Source organism: Diorhabda sublineata, chromosome 10 (genome assembly GCF_026230105.1).
Source record: "Diorhabda sublineata isolate icDioSubl1.1 chromosome 10, icDioSubl1.1, whole genome shotgun sequence".
NCBI classification, from domain to species: Eukaryota; Metazoa; Arthropoda; class Insecta; order Coleoptera; family Chrysomelidae; genus Diorhabda; species Diorhabda sublineata.
The window spans coordinates 24,499,055-24,521,619 of record NC_079483.1 but is presented as its reverse complement, the minus strand read 5'-3'; the positions used below and the strand labels follow the sequence as shown (position 1 = coordinate 24,521,619).

Below are 22,565 nucleotides of genomic sequence, written 5' to 3'. Positions count from 1 at the left end.
TCATGTACTGAAAGAAATGTACAACGTCTCCGTTACTGGTTTTTAAATACTGTATTACCATTATAAATAAAGTTTTTTTTTTTAAAAAATATGGGTTTTATTGAAACACTCTGTATATTCATCAACTTTTATATTACATGAAGATTGGAATTTTCGTTTTACAATTTTCAAAATAATTTTTTAAATTAAAAAAAATACAGCCACTAATATTACACATGACATAGCAAAAACAGAATTAATTTCATTTTTTTATCCCCTTCTGTTCTGTTGAAAATGGTGTAGGTTGAATACGTCTTAACGGATAAGTAGTTTGCGACAGTCTACGGGCCAACTGATGGACCTCTTCAGGTACCCAGTGAAGACTGCTCCACGTCACTTTCTTATCAAATAAACTAAGATTCTGCATTTGTTCCATAACCTCACTTTTATCTCCATAGAAAGCAATATCTTTCTTTAATTCGCCAATGCTATTAATAAACTCTTCAATTCGACGTCTGTACTCTTCTGAAGACATATTACGAAAGAGAACATTCTCATACGTAGACACGTTTGATGATCGTTTGACGCAGCACTTGACGTTTGACTTAACGACGTGACGTTTGACGTAACGACGTGACGTTTGACATAACGACGTGACGTAACGATGTGACGTTTGACGCAACGACAAGAGAGATACATTTCATGAATATTGTTTTTACTGCTATTACATAAAGATATATTGGAAACTAACAAAAACACAAGAATTTTAAAAATAATTTTATTATAAGAAAACGACAATATTCTACATTTATGAGAGAGATTCATTCCATGAATATTGTTTTTACTGCTTTTTCTTAAATAAAAGCTCACATTATCGCTGAAACTCTTTATTACTCTCGTGACTGTCATAGTATAACACTTATACATGAAGGATGACATCACAATGACCAGTGGAAAGAAAAAAAAATAAAAATACATTTCTAATAAAGCCCTGTTGGGCACAGACTTATGTCTAACACTTATGTCTAACCGCCACCGTTCATAATACCGCAAAAACACAGGAATAATTTTATAATAAGAAAACGACAATATTCTACATTTATGAGAGAGAGAGAGAGAGAGATACATTCCATGAATATTGTTTTTACTGCATAGCGGCCTCAAAAGTATCAATGTCACTGTCTATATCAGAACCATCAAAACGATTATTTCTAAGCATCTCATGTAAATTATTAATACAGGACTCATGTGATTTTATCATGAATAAGACTTTGTTAAAACAACTCTGACACCAATAGGACATTTCTTGATATACACATTCAACAATTTCGTCACCATCAAATACTTCATGACAGTGATCATAATTAACAAAAATGTTCTTTTTTAAATATTTATGGACCGTTCTATATACAAAATAACATGATTTACAAACATTTATACGATATTGTGGAAGCGAATATCCACTAGACCATACGAAGTAAGTAGATTCTTCAAACATATCTCCCCAATTTGTTTAGTGTTTCTTAAATATAACGGTATTTCTTTATTATAGTCAATATATTCTATTCCAATGGATGAAGAATTTGGATTACTCTCAGCCTCTTTTATCATCGCATTCCATTTGTAAACAGGAAATTTTTTCACAATTTTTTCGGTCAATTTCCGAGGAAGAGGGGATTGCTCTGCGAAATCGGCTGCTGACTTTATCGTTTCACAAATTTTTATGATGCATAATTCCATTAATGTTGAGGAGTTCATTATCTACAAGAGAGTAAGTTTGGAATACTATAATGACCCCACGGCAGCGTATCATAACTATTGGTAATCAAATATCTTTTATCGTCATGAGGACTTAGCGCAATTTTTGTTCTATGTTCTATGCTATATATGTTATGAGCATATGACCTAATACAGCGTTGAGTAATATTTTTTTCTTTGAAATCATTTGAACAGTTTACATAATCTTCAAAATTTATTTTGTTTTTTACTACATTATATCGAACTCCTTTTGCCTTCTTTACTATTGCACTTGATTGAACTTTAATAGAATACATTTTAGACTTCAAGCCTGCAAAATGAGTCATAATTTGGCCTTTTAGCACCTCCTCATATGCATCATCACAGATAAGCTCATACACAAAACTGTCTGTGTCCATATACATTAATTTACATCTATCAATACCCAATTTCGGAATCATGTAATCATAATGGAATTGATACATACACAGCTTCGACAAATCCAAAACTGTCATACCAACATAAAGAGGCTTATTGAAAACCAATTCTGATTTAGTGAGTTCTACTGCAATTAGGTTTTCATTAAAAACTGTTCGACTATGAAACCTAACACTAGATATCAAATTTTTGGCGCTGTATCGACCATTCCAGGTTTTAACAAGTTTTACAATTCGGTGCTTCCGTATATTTTCCATCGTCTTTCCAAACACAGCATTATTTGCCAATTTATATAAATTTTTCTCAAAGTCATTGGTAGCTGCAGCCCTCAAACGAGTATTTAGTTCGATATAGGGCCGCAGCCATGCAGATTGATTGAATTTCAGAATTTTATGTATCTTTTTAATTTTCAAACCGTTGGCTAACATTTGTTTTAAATTACGATAGTGAACTGTGTATTCTTTTTTACAATAAAGCGTTGTCATTAATTTGGAATAATTTGAGCCTACAAGCTTGCGGTGTTCGGGAGCAAATGGAAAATCTCTGTGAAGATCATGTAATTCATGTGGATACTCCAAGTCTACTTGTAATATACATATATCCTACGGAAGAATTATCTGCCACAGACATAACATCAAAATTTTCATTATCTAACCATTCAAATCCTCCGTATGGTAATGGTTCACACATAGCCCACCCGTATAAATTATTGACGTCCAGGTAGAGTAAGTACTTTGAGGGTTTTGTAGAATCATATTCAGGCATGTACTTATTGTTAGCATTCGATAATCTACTGCTACAAACCGAAATTCCTCCTCGAATTGCTTTCTCGATAAACATGATCATGTCTACGTCATGCAATAACTCTAATTTACATCCTATATATTTCAACATACAGTCCCAAGTATATCCAGGCATTGTATAAGTACCATGCAGGGTCTAAACCATAAGTAATTGAACATTTTCTTCGAAATTGTTCGAAAACATCTGATAAAAGTAAAACATCGGTCTTTAAGTACAGATCAGAATACTGACCCAAATTTTCAATATCAAATGATTTCCACACTGCATGAGCATGAGAATACTTCTCAATACTGATGTTTTTATCCTCCAATTTATTATAAAATGCCTCTATTGGTGGTAGTTCACAAGTATTTAATTTTTCCCAACTATCTATAAAATCGTAACAGAAAACCCCTTTTTTGGCTATTAATTTAAATTGTTCGACACTTAAATTACTAAATTCTCTTTTGGAAATTTTTAAATCATTATCATTCAATGTAGCAGCCAATTCTTCCAAGGAAGCACCCAAAAACCTCAGTGAATCTATGAATCGAAATTTTATATTTGTATCTGAATCGTTAAGTGTAAATGAAATGTATTTTTCTTTATTTATGGGGAGTAAACTGATGTTTCCTCTTTTACTTAATTCCGAAATGATGAAATGGCTATCGTAGTTACTTAAGTTATAGAAAACTGTAGGTACAACAAACAGTTTTTTGAAATTTAAATTGCATGCTTGATGTGCAAAAAATAAAATGATCGTGATCTCTAACAATGATATCTGTAGAGGAAAAACCCTTTTCACATATGTGACACATTGTTGTCACACGTAAATCTGGTTTTTCTTCCATAGGTGTAATAGTTTTAATTTCTGATTTAATACTTTCAGCTAAATTCGATAATTCATTTGCAAACCAATCCATGCAATCTCTACCTCTGTAGCTCTTGAAAAAACTCAAGTCTTCGTTGTAGCTACATTTTACATAGTAACCAGCACTATATGCTATATGTTTTTGATATTTATTTGTCTTATTATGAAGCTGTGTTTTATCTGTAAATTGTTCTAGCATGCACTCAAAGTCGGCATAAACTACAAAAGGCGTAGTTTGTTTATATATATAATTTCTAAAACTAACAGATTCATATTTTGGAAAAGACATTTTATAATTATTTAATTCAGAGCATAATTTCAAGTGGACATTCAATTTACGTTCACTACTGAAATAATTTATGCAGCGATTGCAAATAAATTTTTTATATGTAGTTTTACTTAACTGACTATTAATTAAACGTGGCAAATCTTTGATCCAGCAGTAGTGATATGTAATTTCTGAATTGTCATTATCTATAGGAGGTGCTTCATAATCGTTTAGCTTTGGAAAATATGTATTTTGAATTAATAAAAGATTTACATGTTTCTCGTGTATTGATTTAGCAAGTCTTACTGGATATACTTTGTAAAATGGTTTTTTATTATTTATTTCAATTAAATCCAAGGCATAGACATTGACGGAAATGTTATTAGATTTTTCAAACTTTGAAATTTGATGCAGGGGCATCGGAGCTTCCAAGTCTTGTGTATTCAAGACTGCGCTATAATATGGATATGAGGAAGTGAGTTCTTTATGATTTTTGGCTGGGTACAAAGCACTAACAATTGACCAATAAAAACATGCTTGGTCAGAATTTTTAATGTTTATGCACCCTCGCTTTTTTTGAATAGGTTCTGGAAGTTTAATATAAGATGAGCCGTTTCCAATTTCAAATTTATTGAAATTTACTTCTAAAGAAATAATTTTACTTAATGCAAAACCAGAGTCCCTCTCTTGAAATTCTGATAATTTAAAATTAATTTTATCTTTGACGTTCTCGAAAAACCATCGCTCTATATCGGTCGATACATCGATAATAGAATTTTTAGTCTTAAAATAATGGAAACTAGAAATTTCATTTTCACCAGATTTTTTAATGAACTCTCCACAAAAACAAACATAAACTTTAACAACAAAATATTTTTTCCTAAAAATTCCCTTATTTTATTTTTAAAAATTATTTGACAATCATTTAAAAATTACGTTAAGTCCTTATGATATAAATTTACTATAAGTCCGGTTTTAATTCTTCTTGTAAATGCAGAAGCTACATTTTCCCATTTAACCCTATTTTTCAGTTTATTATTCAGCCCCATACCTATATTCCTATTTGAAATAAGTTGTTTAAAATGTTTGAAATGTCCTATGTATGTTTGTAATTTCCTAATTGTACCTACATGCAGTCCTCCTTTTTTAATTGTCAAATTACATACTTTAATTTGTTTTTTCAATCGATTCAACCAAACTTCCACATCTCTATCCGTTATCTTATCAAACAATATTTTTCTGACATTTTTAATGACTTGCAGTAAATTTTCAGATTTTTTTACAATATTCATGGTACTCACCTCTCTCTCTCTCTCTCTCTCTCTCTCTTTGTGTGTCTTAGGCACGTCTATAGTTCCTCAATTTCAAATGACGCTAGCCGTTGATTTTTTCCAACATCCACTAATCCCTTGAATATAATTCCGTATTTTTCCTTTTCAAATTCTTCAATGACTGGTTTGTAGACACTTGTGACTCTTTGCGGTAAAAACACTACTTCTGTATCTAAATCCAATAAAACTGATTCTCCGAATTTGGAATTGACTATTTTTGCCTTCTTTATAGCCCTCAGAGTATTCAAAGGTAGTTCTTGTATTTTTGTTATTGGTTTTCTCTCTGTAATTAGAGACGTTGCGTTAATTTTTTTTAAATCCATCTGAAAAGAGAGAGAGCGCGTAACGCACAAGAAAAAAAAATACTTACATTTTTTGTTAAGGCACAATTTTAACAGATACTAGTATTTGTTCTTCAGAGCTGGTTTCTCTTGCTGGCAGTGGAAGAGACCGACTCCAACACAATGCAACATCTTATTTATACTCATGTCATTATCTTCATACGATTGTGATAGAATGTTCTAGAAAAAATTTTGACAATTTTGTAATTTCCTGTAAATGTGGTCCATATGGTTTCCGAATATTCTAATAAATTTTCACTATTTCCTGTACATGTGGTCCATTTGGTTTAGAAATATTCTTATCAATTTCCTGCGTTATCAAAAAATTTCTTATTAATAGGTAAAAGTTATCTTAAGATTGGCGTTCGGGAATTTCCAAAAAAAAAAAAATTTAATAAGAGTTTATTTAAAATATACAACATCATTGATAAAAAGAAATTATTTTTGTTAATAAAATTTTGAGATGATTTAAAAGGTCTCCATTTGGACATGGAATATCGAACACGTTCCAATTAAAGGGTTCGGCTGCAACAAGTTTTTTGGTAAACTCATTATATTTGTAGTATGTGGTGTTTTTGAAAAAGTACATGTGTCCGTCAATGTACTGGAATGCTCCTGTAACATCTGTGGGTAGTCCAGGGAAAATATCTTTTATTTGTCCTCTATTCCGAACAGTTTTCAAGTTCTTGTCAAATTCAATATAATTACTGTTATAAAATACATATATTTTCCCATGATTGCTTTGAAACATTGTGTTTATTTGAGAATTCTTAGGTATAATTAAATTATTTTCCTCAAATATTTGTAGAGCGGGAAAATCTGCTACATAGTATTTACGGTCATTGACTGCTCTTAAATTATCTGAAGAACTTTGAAAAATCTGAATTATGGGACCCACTTCTTCAGGTAAATAATCATCGAGTATTTCTCGTTGCGAGGGAATAAGTTTCGAGTTCAAATCAATTTTCCATAGGGAATTTTCATTAATAATATATAAATGGTAATTTTCAAATTCACCAGCCATGGCAATGAACATATACTCCGGTATTATGACACATAAATTTTTATCCGATTCATTTGGTTGATGTGCAAGTGTCTTTGTAGTCGGTGGCAGCGCTGATGTGGGTTTGAAAGGATTATTTACATATGTATTGATTGGTCCATAAAGAGCTTCAAGGGCCATTTTATCATCCTCATCCAATTTAGGAGCAATGTTGAATTGATACCATGGATACATTATTGCTGTCTCAATAACACTGTGAGCAATTCTTAAAATATGCCCAATTTCATGAATTAATACCATAAGTAGGCTAGTCTGATCTTCTGAACTTGATCCATCCAAACTTAAATCCCACTTCTCATCAGCATCAATATGAAGCTCTATACAACTGTTGCCTTTTGGGAAATAAGCATGTGCCAACACCTTTCCGGGGCCATCAAATGTACTGGAGCACTCACCTCTACCTTGGCAATTTGCTCGAAAATAGTGCTTTCCCCGTACAACTGTAATAGATATATCGGGAGCATAAGGCCGTATTTTGTGTATTAATTCAAATTTAAACTTTGAACTGTTATTCCACACTTCAAAAGCCTTTTTGGTTACTTTAAGATATTCTGGAGTTGCCTGAGGGAAATACCATTTCAAATCAAATTTTGACCATTTTGATTTAACTCTAAAAGAATGATCATCGTCGGAAGCTGCTTCACTCACATTACATCTTGGTCTATTTAGAAGTTGAATTGTATTTTCATCTAATTCTCCCGTTGCAGGGATATTATATCTTTTTTGAAAACTCAACAAATAATCCTCAAGTTTAGTCAAATCATTTTCATTTGCGTACCCGAACCGGTGTAAATACTTCATAGCATAATGTTGGTCGACAACGCATAGTACTGGACATAGTACTGCAGCTAATATAATGATTAACATGATCTTCACTCTTCTGCTATCCTCAAAAAACTAATTTCCAATCACATTAATAACGGAATATATAATTTTTAAAAAACCCAAAAACTTTTAACCGACCTGGTATATCAGGGCTCCCGCTGTTATCATCGCAACGAATATATAACTTTACGCATGCGCAAAAACGGAGTCTCTCTCTCTCTGTCTTACACATTGTCTCGCTGCTCTCTCTCTAACACACGGTTTTCCCTATTTCTGTAGTCAGACATACGTTGCTCATCTACTAATCTACCTATATCCAATGGTAGTACACCTTCGGGCGAAAATCATATTGAGGCTTCTTAGTTTGAGTAGATGTTTCATCAGTCTATTTAAGATTGAGCCATAAAATAGCGATGAATTGAAAGGCTGCCAATAATAGTTTTGGTAATGTAAGATCTGATGTCTTGCTTAGAATACTAGAAATGATATTATTATCTCGACACCAGATTCCACGCGCTCCCCCGACTAGTGGGGCCACGACGATATGTTTCCAGGGTATCGGGATGTCATGGCACTTGGGAAGCGTGGCTCGCTATAAATGGCGCTCTTGTTCAGAGCGGCTAGGGAAAGGGAGCTAGATCCCTCCCAGCTGACGGCAATGTCACACAGTATGGCTCTTGAATCCATTTGGAGCACGAGATCAGGTTTTTTAATGCGCCGTCGATGCATCTAATGTTGGGTTCAACTTCTACTACCCATCATTTCTACTCGGCAATTTTCTACATTTACTACATTACTACTATAAGGCAGGGAAAGAACAGCTGCCGTTGTTGGCGTGGCACTATTTATTAAATTATTGAAGCGTCTTTTCATTATGGCTTGCACTTGTTGAGATAAGCAAGTTATACCCAGGCCGCCACCTCTTATAGGGGTATGCAGATAAGCATCCGCACATGTTCGGTTCAGACCAAGAAACTTTCTAACGGATACTCTGATGATCGTATCAGCGGTTTTTAAAGTCTTCTTGGTGACCATGGCGCTTTGTAATTGATCTTGTATGCGCGGCAACAAGAAGTGTTTAACGATGTTAAGTTTCTGTGCCGGTTGAAGTCCTAATTTGTTTATTCTATAGAGCTGGATTTTGAGGTCGGAAATGGTGGATCGAGTCTGTCCCATGACTCCATACCGCCTGCCCAGGTATTTAAACATATCCTGAGGTGTTAATTGGCGGATGAACTGACCCTCTGCCGCGAATAGAGGCCGAGTAACCACGTAAGAGTGTTTGTTGCCTCAGTTGACGTTAACCGATATGGCAACACTCTTTGTCGGGTTAATCGACATCCCTCGCTTCGCAAAGAACTTAGTAACATTTCTAAGCTGCTTAGTGGCACTCTTGACAGACTCTGCCAATAGCACTAGGTCATCCGCATACGCTAGTACTGACTCCTTCATGTCATCTGAGACAGGTATGCCCGACCCACCATTCTCCAGTTCGCCCTACTAATCCACTACTAAGTTAAAAAGATAGGGCGATAAGGGGTCTCCCTGCTTTACGCCTCTATCGATGTTGATTCTCCTTGTTTCCTTGTTGCCAGCAGAGACTATGGTATAAGATTTTAGGTAGGAGACCATTATATACCTTTTTGTTGTCTCGTCTATAACGAACCTGTTCAGAGCTCGCAGAATGGACCATTGCGATACTGTGTCGAAGGCTCTAGAAAGGTCTAACGACAAGATGTTGTATGGCTTAACTCTACGTCTTCTTTCCTTGATGAGCGTTTGGTGTGAGATGTTATTCAGCAAGTCACAATTGATCTTCTTGAAACCTCTTTGGTTGGCGTGTATCGGTAACGCCCCGAAACGCTTGCCAAGGACACGATGAAACACCCTGACAATGATCGATGATATTGTGATCGGTATCCAGTTGTTAATCAAGCGTTTAGGAATAAGTGTTGTTCTGTTCCCTCGGAGCACCTCGGGAGTAACTCCAAAGAGAAACATGACATTATATAATAGAACCAATCTCTTCACAGGGGCCGTTTTAAGAGCTAACAGGGGCACTGCGTCTAGACCAGCCGCCCTTGATTTAGATGTAATGGCCCATAGGATATCTGACTCTGTAATTGGCTGGTCCAGGTTATGTTCCTCTTTCTGATCTAAGATTGGTTTGTTGTCTAGGAGAGAGGGACTTCCGAATATGCCCCTGTACTCGGACTCTATTGACGCAATGTCAGGTTGTACATCGTCCCCCCAGAGTGGTTTACTGTCTAGGATTTCACGCGCCAAAGCGGCTCGATCGGATCGCTATCGTCGTTGGACGACATTGTATTTATAAAAACGCTCATAGTTCCTGTTATTAAAGACTGGGGCCCTGCGGTTTCAATTTGCCTCCTTTTTGGGCTTCCCAGTCCCTGCTTCGTTGAAGAGTGCAGTAATATATTTATTCACCTCTTGTCTCACTCCCTCTCTATGGCGGTCTAGGTTGGTGAAATGAGAGTAACGGAATAAAGTGCTATCATAAGTGTTCCATCCGTCATTAGCGTGCCAGTAATTGTATAAAAACATAGAGATAGTGTTATGCTGGTGTTCTATCGCAATGGGTACGAACTCCTCAGCATTCGGATTAAGACTTTGACGATCTTTAAAGCTCGAGTCCCTGCCTCGATCTCAAGGACTCTCGAGAAGAGAGAACTCCACTACTTCACCTTCTGCTTCCTCGTGGGGCCGCGCGTTTTCGTTCTCAAGTTGTTCGAGGGCCTCGATGTTGTTTTCTTTTCTAAGGAATTCGAGGAGTTCCTTGTATCCATCCTGTTTCCGTCTATATTCGATTGAGTCGATTGTATGGTTAAAATAGATACTCTGGAGATGTTTGTTAATAAAACGGCCAGTATAGGCGAGTTCGTGTTTGGACATTTCTATGTAGTCTTCATCCTCGAATTCAACGGGGGCATTAGGCTTTTCGTAGATATTCTCAAGCTCCTCATTGTACTCCACGGGGTTTGTTCTCCGCATGTGTTGTCGCATTCCAGCTTAAGACTTATAAGTTTGTTTCCATACGGAGCAAACATTGCCGTCAGCCGGGGGTGCAACCCGGCAGCGTAGCCTTTTTAAATGGGTTTGAAGCCCAGTTTCAGTGGCGAAAGTTTTACCACATATGCACAAGACCATAGTTCTAGGACTGAAACTAGGTCTGTCGTAAGTTCGATTCGGTTGTTAGGGGATAGTTGGATAGACAGGAAAAGACTTGTCTACCACTTAGATGAAAAGTCGGAAGGTGTACTATTGGACTCTACCACGGAGAGGTGTACAGAACTTGATTAAGAGGGGCTGCAAACTTTAAAAGCTCACAAAAGCTCCCTTATTGTTAATATTTTCATAACACTTTTATGTGATACACTTTGAACGGCTTCTACATACAAAACTTCTCCATTCAATTTTCACAATTCATCTTTTTCGACAAGCTCATATATATGGGGGAATCTAATTTCCTAATACTTGTTTTTCATTATTATTACTACTTTCATACAACTTTTATATAATACACCTCAGACGTTCAAACATCGAGCGGCCATCTAATATCATAATACTTTTTTCCTTTATTGTTAATATTTTCATAACACTTTTATATAATATACCTTGAACGGCTTCTACATACAAAACATCTCCATTCAATTTTCACAATTCATCTTTTTCGACAAGTTCCTATATAGAGAGCAATCTAATTTCATAATACTATATACTATTTCATAATACATCATTATTACTAGGTGGGTCTTTTCGCGGCAAGCCGCACGGACCTGGACAGAGCCAGTTCTCAACACTTGTCATCATGCAGTCAAAGTGGCCTGTCACATACAAGGTCCCAAACCCCGCCTCTTCCATTTGCCAGTCCCTTCAGTGGGGACTACGTGCCACCCTAGTTCACCCTGGACCCTTAAAGGTGGGTCTCGGTGGCCACAACAGCACGACATGAGGCCTTAGGAATTAACCTGCCCCGCCAATATTTCGTTTTCATAGTCCGCGCCACTTTCCAGGACGGACTCCTTTCCAAAGCGAGGTCAAGACATTGTATTCCCCAGCTGTATTAAGCTGGTGCGCGTCTGAAAGGATCTCACGACACTCCCTGTCCATGTTCCCTGGAAGTGCACAGTGGTCCTCGATAGCCGAAGGTTGATGGTATCTATAAAAATATTTAGAATAAAAATATAAAATATTAAATCTACCTATATCTAATGGTAGTACACCTTCGGGCGAAAATCATATTGAGGCTTCTTAGTTTGAGTAGATTTTTCATCAGTCTATTTAAGATTGAGCCATAAAATAGCGATGAATTGAAAGGCTGCCAATAATAGTTTTGGTAATATAAGATCTGATGTCTTGCTTAGAATACTAGAAATGATATTATTATCTCGACACTAGATTCCACGCGCTCCTACCACGACTAGAGGGGCCACGACGATGTTTCCCAGGGTACGGGATGTCATGGCACTTAGGAAGCGTGGCTCGCTATAAATGGCGCTCTTGTTCACAGCGGCTAGGGAAAGGGAGCTAGATCCCTCCCAGCTGACGGCAATGTCACACAGTATGGCTCTTGAACCCATCTGGAGCACGAGATCGGGTTTTTTTAATGCGCCGTCGATGCATCTAATGTGGGGTTCAACTTCTACTACCCATCATTTCTACTCGGCAATTTTTCGCGTATGCGTAACAAGCTGGTCGTGCTGCCTTATTCTCTGCCAATGTGACGTTGGACGTTTTTGTAATACATGGCTAAGTGACTCGTTACGATCACATCCCATCCTACATTTTCTCTCATGTAGTGGATTGGACGAGATTCCCCTAGTGGGTAGGAGATTGCCTCGAAGTTTCACAGCTCTTTCAAAATCTGACCCTGACCAGTAGGGCTGAGGGTTGTTGACCCAGCTACCCCTTTCTGTGGAGACCATTGCCAGAATATATGTTTTCCAGTCTCTCGATCATCTGCCGTGCGATGATGCTTCCGCCGATGTTATTTGTCCACTTCAATAGTTTTTCATATAGTTTGACGCTATAAGGCAGGAAGAGAACAGCTGCCGTTGTTGGCGTAGCACTATTTATTAAATTATTAAAGCGTCTTTTCATTATGGCGGGCACTTGTTGGGATAAGCAAGTTATACTCAGGCCGCCACCTCTTATAGGGGCATGCAGATAAGCATCCGCACATGTTCGGCTCAGACCAAGAAACTTTCTAACGGATACTCTGATGATCATCTCAGCGGATTTTAAAGCCTTCTTGGTGACTATGGCGCTTTGTAATTGATCTTGTATGGGCGGCAACAAGAAGTGTTTAACGATGTTAAGTTTCTATGCCGGTTGAAGTCCTACTTTGTTTATTCTATAGAGCTGGATTTTGAGGTCGGAAATGGTGGATCGAGTCTGTCCCATGACTCCATACCGCCTGCCCAGGTATTTAAACATATCCTGAGGTGTTAATTGGCGGATGAACTGACCCTCTGCCGCGAATAGAGGCCGAGTAACCACGTAAGAGTGTTTGTTGCCTCGGTTGACGTTAACCGATATGGCAACACTCTTGGTTGGGTTAGTTGACATCCCTCGCTTCGCAAAGAACTCAGTAACAGTTCTAAACTGCTTAGTGGCACCCTTGACAGACTCAGCCAACAGCACAAGGTCATCCGCATACGCTAGTACTGACACCTTCATGTCATTTGAGACAGGTATGCCCGACCCACCATTCTCTAGTTCGCCCTACTAAGTTGAAAAGATAGGCCGATAAAGGGTCTCCCTGCTTTACGCCTCTATCGATGTTAATTCTCCTTGTTTTCTTGTTGCCATCAGAGACTATGGTATAAGATTTCAGGTAGGAGTCCATTATATACCTTTTTGTTGTCTCGTCTATACCGAACCTGTTCAGAGCTCGCAGAATGGACCATTGCGATACTGGGTCGAAGGCTTTAGAAAGGTCTAACGACAAGATGTCGTATGGCTTAACTCTACGTCTTCTTTACTTGATTAGCGTTTGGTGTGAGATGTTATTCAGCAAGTCACCATTGATCTTCTTGAAACCTCTTTGGTTGGCGTGTATCGGTAACGCCCAGAAACGCTTGCCAAGGACACGATGAAACACCCTGACAATGACCGATGATATTGTGATCGGTATCCAGTTGTTAATCAAGCGTTTAGGAATAAGTGTTGTTCTGTTCCCTCGGAGCACCTCGGGTGTAACTCCAAAGAGAAACATGACATTATATAATAGAACCAATCTCTTCACAGGGGCCGTTTTAAGAGCTAGCAGGGGCACTGCGTCTAGACCAGCTGCCCCTGATTTTGATGTAATGGCCCATAGGATATCTGACTCTGTAATTGGCTGGTCCAGGTTATGTTCCTCTTTCTGATCTAAGATTGGTTTGTTGTCTAGGAGAGAGGGACTTCCGAATATGCCCCTGTACTCGGACTCTATTGACGCAATGTCAGGTAGTACATCATCTCCCCAGAGCGATTTCCCGTCCAGGATATCACGCGCCAGAGCGGCTCGATCGGATCGATATCGTCGTTGGACGACATTGTATTTATAAAAACGCTCATGGTTCCTGTTATTAAAGACTGGGGCCCTGCGGTTCCAATTTGCCTCCGCTTTGGGCTTCCCAGTCCCTGCTTCGTTAAAGAGTGCAGTAATATATTAATTCACCTCTTTTCTCACTCCCTCACTATGGCGGGCTAGGTTGGTGAAATGAGAGTAACGGAATAAAGTGCTATCATAAGTGTTCCATCCGTCATTAGCGTGCCAGTAATTGTATAAAAACATAGAGATAGTGTTATGCTGGTGTTCTATCGCAATGGGTACGAACTCCTCAGCATTCGGATTAAGACTTTGACGATCTTCAAAGTTCGAGTCCCTGCCTCGATCTCAAGGACTCTCGAGAAGAGAGAACTCCACTACTTCACCTTCTGCTTCCTCGTGGGGCCGCGCGTTTTCGTTCTCAAGTTGTTTGAGGGCCTCGATGTTGTTTTCTTTTCTAAGGAATTCGAGGAGTTCCTTGTATCCATCCTGTTTCCGTATATATTCGATTGAGTCGATTGTATGGTTAAAATAGATACTCTGGAGATGTTTGTTAATAAAACGGCCAGTATAGGCGAGTTCGTGTTTGGACATTTCTATGTAGTCTTCATCCTCGAATTCAACGGGGGCATTAGGCTTTTCGTAGATATTCTCAAGCTCCTCATTGTACTCCACGGGGTGTGTTCTCCGCATGTGTTGTCGCATTCCAGCTTAAGACTTATAAGTTTGTTTCCATACGGAGCAAACATTGCCGTCAGCCGGGGGTGCACCCCGGCAGCGTAGCCTTCTTAAATGGGTTTGAAGCCCAGTATCAGTGGCGAAAGTTTTACCACATATGCACAAGACCATAGTTCTAGGACTGAAACTAGGTCTGTCGTAAGTTCGATTCAGTTGTTAGGGGATAGTTGGATAGACAGGAAAAGACTTGTCTACCACTTAGATAAAAAGTCGGAAGGTGTACTATCCCTAAAACTAAAACCCCCTGGAGTCTGGAGGTGGGCACGGTCCGATAAAGGAGCCAGATAGGTGACCGTGGGGCAGTCTTCGGATAATCCCAATCTTTTAGAATAGACAAGAGATTGCCGTGTTGGATCAAGACTAAGAATCCTATCTGGGGCGCTCTGTACGTTAGCCACGCCAAAATAAATTCTAGCGTGTTACCGACTCTACCACGGAGGTGTACAGAACTTGATTAGGAGGGGCTGCAAACTTTAAAAGCTCACAAAAGCTCCCTTATTGTTAATATGTTCATATCACTTTTATGTGATACACCTTGGACGGCTTCTACATACAAAACATCTCCATTCAATTTTCACAATTCATCTTTTTCGACAAGTTCATATATATAGGGGAATCTAATTTCCTAATACTTGTTTTTCATTATTATTACTATTTTCATACAACTTTTATAAAACACACCTCGGACGGCTCCATACAATTTTCACAATTCATCATTTTCGACAAGTTCATATATATAGGGTAGAGGTGCTCAAACTTGAACTGCTGGCGATCTACCTCAATATTTTTAGAATACTTACGATCGACTCTGAGAGGCTGCAAGTATGTGTGATGCAGGGTTGTCGTACATACACAATACACCCTACCTACCTAGGTAGGATGTATCGTAGCATATATAGATATTAGCTTTTGCACAATATAGGTACATTATTTTAGTCAAGGTTTGGGTTAGGTTTAGTTAGGTTCTTCTCTACAATATCAATGAAAAACTCATAGTTATTCAAAATTGCGAGTTTTATGGTTGTTACAAAACAAAAGAGTTACATATGGTGTTAAACCTATTTAAAGAGTGGCGGTAGATGTTGAAGCGTGGCACTGCATGTCATCAGCATACTTTTCATAAGATGGTACGTAACCACTGAGTGCTAATCGCAATCATGATGACATATGATCGTCAGTTAGTCGATTGCGATATTTTGACTTAATTATCTTCAGTTCAGAAAATGCAGACTCGCACATGTAAGTTGACCCAAACAATGCCGTCAGTTGAAGGGCGATTTGCCTTAGATTTGGATATTTATCTTCAGATATAAAACACCAGAAATTTGTATCAGATGCTGTAGCTTTGAGATGTATATCTGATATAATCTGCACCAACTCATTTTCAACAGAACATGAGTTCATATTAAACCGACTTGCTATTTCAGTAGCTAATTCCTCAATGTTTTCACATGAAAAAGGATAACTCATAAATAATGTTATATTTTCCAATTTACTGCAATCATAAAAACGCATTTCGAATTGTCTCAAAATATTTGATAATTCAACCTCATACATATCATAATTAAACTGAGGAATCCATTTTTCGTTTTTCAAAATCTGAGTGTCATCACCTCTTTCGTCTAGAAAAGCTGTTATTTCGGGCAATCATTCTTGAAACCTTTGTAGGAACTTTCCGCGAATTAACCACCTGACGTCTGTGTGAAGAACTAAATCAGTGTGTTCAGCTGACCCCCTATCTTCCAAATGCAACTGAAAGAGCCGCCGTTGCAAGCTACGTGCACGGATGGAATTCACAATTTTTGTTGCAATACCCATAATTTCCTCCGTGTTTAAAACTTTGGAACACAAAACTTGTTGATGTATAATGCAATGGAATGAAAAAAATGAAGGGAATTCTTCATTAGCTCGACACAATGCCACAAAATCGTTTTTGTTTCCAGTCATTGCTGGTGCTCCATCGGTTGTAATGCACACTAATTTATATATTGGTAGCTCGTAGTTTTTTACAAAATTAAAGAAAACTTCTTATATATCTTCGCCACGGGTCTTCCCCTTCAGAGGAATGATTGTCAAAAATTCTTCCTTAGCCGACATGTCATTGAATACCATCCGAATAAAAATACACAGCTGGGCAGTGTCTGTCATACCGGTGGATTCGTCGAACTGTAAAGAAAAGTATGTACATTCCATGATATCATGTTTTAGTTTATCTGCGATGTCCTGACTCATGACTTCAATACGCCTTGTGACAGTCGGACGAGATAACTGAAGTTCTCTAATAGCAGACATGATTTCTGTTTTATTTTTAAAATCTCCAAATAAAGTCTCACCCGCTTCAATAAATGCTTCCTTCACCACCGATCCATCTTCGAATGGTTTCTTGTGTTTCGCAAATATATGAGATATTTTAAATGACGCGATCGTAGCAGCTTTTGATTGTTTGGCTGGTCTTCTGAACATGGTTTATTCTTATTTTAAACAAGATATAAAATCACTTACTTTTCGTTTTCTTAACTCACTCTGTAGCGGAAAATCCTTTTGATAGTTTTTATGAACCGTTTTATGATGCCTCTCTAAGTTACCACGCTTAGGTATTGCAACTGACGCACGACAAATAACACAAATGCACTTATCCTTCACCATACAAAAGAAAAATTCTTCCTCCCAATTCTTATTAAAATGATACGTTTTAGATTTCTTCACTGCACTCATTTTCCACTATTTAATAATGAACTTTGTATCGACTTGTCGATCGCGATCGACCGTTTGAGCACCCCTGATATAGGGGAATCTAATTTCATAATACTTGTTTTTCATTATTATTACTATTTTCATACAAGTTTTATATACCTCGGACGTTCATACATCGAGCGGCATCTAATTTCATAATACTTTTGTCGTTTTTGTTACTATTTTCATAACACTTTTATGTGATACACCTCGGACGGCTTCTACATACAAAACAACTCCATTCAATTTTCACAATTCATCTTTTTCGACAAGTTCCTATATCGAGAGCAATCTAATTTCATAATACTATATACTATTTCATAATACATCATTATTACTAAGTGTGTCTTTTCGCGGCAAGCCGCACGGACCTGGACAGAGCCAGTTCTCAACACTTGTCATCATCTACTCAAAGTGGTCTGTCACATACAAGGTCCCAAACCCCGCTTCTTCCATTTGCCAGTCCCTTCAGTGGAGACTACGTGCCACCCTAGTTCACCCTGGTTCCTTAAATCAATAAAGGTGGTACTCGGTGGTCACAACAGCACGACATGGGGCCTTAGGAATTAACCTGCCCCGCCAATATTTCGTTTTCATAGTCCGCGCCACTTTCCAGGACGGACTCCTTTCCAAAGCGAGGCCAAGACATTGTATTCCCCAGCTGTATTAGGCTGGTGCGCGTGTGAAAGGATCTCACGACACTCCCTGTCCATGTTCCCAGGTACCAGGTCTGGAAGTGCACAGTGGTCCTCGATAGCCGAAGGTGGATCGTATCTATAAAAATATTTAGAATAAAAATATAAAGTATTAAATCTACCTGTATCTAATGGTAGTACACCTTCGGGAGAAAATCATATTGAGGCTTCTTAGTTTGAGTAGATGTTTCGTCAGTCTATTTAAGATTGAGCCATAAAATAGCGATAAATTGAAAGGCTGCCAATAATAGTTTTGTTAATGTAAGATCTGATGTCTTGCTTAGAATACTAGAAATGATATTATCTCGACACCAGATTCCACGTGCTCCCACGACTAGAGGGGCCACGACGATATGTTTCCCAGGGTATCGGGATGTCATGGCACTTGGGAAGCGTGGCACGCTATAAATGGCGCTCCTATTTAGAGCGGCTAGGGAAAGGGAGCTAGCACACTATGGCTCTTTAACCTATTTGGAGCACGAGATCGGGTTTCTTTAATGCGCCGTCGATGCATGTAATGTCGGGTTCAAATTCTACTACTCATCATTTCTTCTCGGCAATTTTTCGCGAATTAACGAGCTGGTCGTGCCGCCTTATTCTCTGCCAATGTGACGCAGGACGTTTTTGTAATACATGGCTAAGTAACTCGTTACGATCACATCCCATCCTACATTTTCTCTCATGTAGTGGATTGGACAGGATTGGTAGAAGTATGGGTAGAAGATTGCCTCGAAGCTGCATAGCTCTTTTAAAATCTGTCCCTGACCAGTAGGGCGGAGGGTTGTTGACCCAGCTACCACTTTCTGTGGAGCAGTCACCTTGATGGAGACCATTGCCAGAATATCCGTTTTCCAGTCTCTCGATCATCTGCCGTGCGATGATGCTACTGCTGCCGCCGCTGTTATTTGTCCACATCAACAGTTTTTCATATAGTTTGACGCTATAAGGCAGGGAAAGAACAGCTGCCGTTGTTGGCATAGCACTATTTATTAAATTATTGAAGCGTCTTTTCATTATGGCGGACACTTGTTCGGATAAGCAAGTTATACCCAGGCCGCCACCTCTTATAGGGGCATGCAGATAATCATTAGCACATGTTCGGTTCAGACGAAGAAACTTTCTAACGGATACTCTGATGATCGTATCAGCGGCTTCTAAAGTCTTCTTGGTGACTATGGCGCTTTGTAATTGATCTTGTATGCGCGGTAACAAGAAGTGTTTAACGATGTTAAGTTTCTGTACCGGTTGAAGTCCTGCTTTGTTTATTCTATCGAGTTGGATTTTGAGGTCGGAAATGGTGGATCGAGTCTGTCCCAAGACTCCATACTGCCTGCCCAGGTATTTAAACATATCCTGAGGTGTTAATTGGCGGATGAACTGACCCTCTGCCGCGAATAGAGGCCGAGTAACCACGTAAGAGTGTTTGTTGCCTTGGTTAACGTTAACCGATATGGCAACACTCTTTGTCGGGTTAATCGACATCCCTCGCTTCGCAAATTGAAATTGAAAAGTAAATTCCCAAAAAATTTTTCTCCGAATTTCGGAAAATTTTTAGCCTAGCTCGGGAGACCTGATTTTTCGCAATCCAAAAATATCCGAATTTTTGAAATTACCCCTTTGGGGGGTCTAGATGGAGCCAAAAGTCGGAATTTTCGGAGAACCTCAATTGGGAGTTTGCAACTTTTTTACGTTACAAAATAGCGAAAAAATGGAAAGTTCGTTTTGGGGACAAAAAATATCCATAATCCCACGAACAAAATTTTGGGGGATCCACGGGAGGTTTTTCTGGAATTTTGACATTTAAATATACCAGCGGGAAGCGCCTTGACATACCCTAGTCATTGGTATAAATTATTACTGAATTCCCTCCACTTTGTGAGGGTGCCAGGAATCGCTAAATATTGAACCTGGAGATGCGATTTTCGCAGGATTTTCCGGATTTTGAGCGCCTATAATTGAAATAGGCTCGAAATATTTTTAGCACACCACCCTCCCAAGAGTTGCTCCGAATAGTACCGGAAGGCTCGAAATGGTGTTTTTAGGTAGATGCTGCATATAGCTACCAAAGTGAGAAAAAAATTTTAACCTCAAAATTTAGCGTCACGTGTGACGTCATTTATTAACACCGATGGGTGAAGTTATATATATCAATCGATAGAGGAGAAACATAGAATTTTTTTGCTCATATACAGAGTGGTTTCGAAAAGTTTTCGTAATCTCGAAATTTCGAGGATAATCTCGTGAGGTGAAGGTGATATCTATATGCCTATATACGTATTTTTATTTTCCCAATATTTTTTGTCTCTTGCATATTTTTGGTATTGGTCATACTAAGAAAGTTGTTTTTTATTTATGATATTGAGAGGGAGGTAAGCTTCGCTTGAGGGGGGCATGACATTTTTGTCGAAACAATTCAGACCCTTCATCATAAAGTATAACCAGGTGAGTAGCCAAAAATTTTTGAAAGGGGGGGCCGCCCCCCTACCCCTCTGAAGATTTTTTAGAAGGATCCGAAGCTATCCCAATCTCCATTATTTTTGATTTTCTATACAACGGTTTTTTTATTTTTTTTCCACGACGTCTCCTTCCCCTTCAAAAACCCAGCTCATGTTGCGCGTTAACTAGTACAAGGACCGGCTCTGAAGGGCAAATTTTCAAGGTGCTCCGATTTGGATGAAAATTTGTGAGGAGGGGTAAAATTTGGCCAGAAGAACGGTTCCGATCATAAAAATTTTCCAAAACTAGGTTTAAGGGGTTAAAATTGACTTCGAAAATTTCATCAGGACCGGCTAAGGAGGGGTTGTTAAATTTTGTTTTACGATTTGGCTGAAAATTTGAGATAAGGGGTTTTCGGGGATGAGAAAGCCGATGGTGATATTAGTATTTTTCCTCGTACTTTACTTGAAGAATTTTTAGAAAATATTTTTTTTCTCTTTTCAACTATAAAACTTCGGCAAAATAACTCAAAAATTGGTATCCTCATATAAAAATACGCCTTATTTCATTTTTTCCATCACACGATCCACAATATTTGAATTTTATTCGAATTAAGATTCAAAATTTTTTGTAAATTATATCCCTTGAAAAATTATATATCCCACGTCTATGGTATAATAATATGAATAAAAATATACAGAATCCGAAAGCACAACAATGATATTGTTTGAATAGAATATATTCTCCTTATTTTACCCTTGAACATAAAAACAAAAAAATTTGAAATTCGAATTTAGTATAATAGTAATAATAAATCCGTTGAGCTGAAAATAATGAGTCGAGTAATCATTGAACTTTTCTTCTTAATATTTTGGCTCCGATTTCAACCAAATTTCGTACATAGGGGTCAAATGATATGGGGATTCGACAAGAGATGTCAGTTTTCGGAAAAAAAATTATAACAAGGGGAAAATCCGTGAAAATCCATGAAAATTGAATTTTCGTAAAAACAATATTTCCAATCGAAAAAATAATACATTCTCTGGAATCTCCGGCGACGGATATATGATATTTCATCTTTTTTCCAATACTTTTAGACGAACCCATATTTTCGAAAATTTGGCACAAAACCGAGAAATTTCCGGAATATTGTTGTCATCCCTGAGTATAATATTGAATAAATTCGAAACTATGAGAGTTATCATGCTATTTATGGTATCAATCGATTAAGAAAATCTCCATTTCACTCATTAGTCTCATTGCAATTCTTCATTCCAAACATACGCGTATTATACAGGGTGAAAGTCGAGACAAATTTTTTTCTCAAAAAATTCCACATAAAAATTCATATTATCTACAGATCATCAGCTAAAACGTGGTAATGAGGAAAAATCGAAAAAAGACCATAGGTACTATCATAGAAAAAATATACCTCTTTTCCCTTGGTTACACAAGGCGAGTTAGAGAGCTTTGACTTTGAGCTTTTGCAACGGAATTCGACATTTCAAAGGGTTACCCCTGTGGAATGAAAATGGACAAAAAATCTTTTGACTCCGATTTCAATTAAATTTTGTACATGGGGGTTAAATGATATAGGGATTCGACAAGAGTTGTCAGTTTCCGGAAAAAAAAATTTGACAAGGGGAAAATCCGTGAAAATCCATGAAAATTGAATTTTCGTAAAAACGATATTTCCAATCTAAAAAATAATACTAATAATCAAGCCTCGGATTGTCCTCCCATTAATAGCGAACCGTGCCACTTTTTTGAT

At 37.9% G+C, this 22,565-nt stretch overlaps 1 protein-coding gene across 1 annotated transcript; it reads right to left on the bottom strand.

Annotated features, from left to right (window-relative positions):
* Nucleotides 1-5,424: 5,424 nt before the first annotated feature.
* On the bottom strand, nt 5,425-9,378 carry LOC130449190 (matrix metalloproteinase-2-like). The gene is made up of 2 exons (XM_056786872.1): nt 6,635-9,378; nt 5,425-5,730 (listed from the first exon to the last, which is right to left on the bottom strand). The coding sequence occupies exons 1-2, from the start codon at nt 7,676-7,678 to the stop codon at nt 5,425-5,427; spliced, it is 1,350 nt and encodes a 449-aa protein (XP_056642850.1). The 5' UTR covers nt 7,679-9,378.
* Between the last annotated feature and the right edge of the window lie 13,187 nt (nt 9,379-22,565).

Coding starts and splice junctions, on each gene's coding strand:
- LOC130449190 (XM_056786872.1), bottom strand. CDS start 7,678: ATGTTAATCATTATATTAGCTGCAGTACTATGTCCAGTACTATGCGTT. Junction 5,731..6,634: donor CTGAAGAAGTGGGTCCCATA/ATTCAGATTTTT, acceptor CTCTCTTTTCAG/ATGGATTTAAAAAAAATTAA.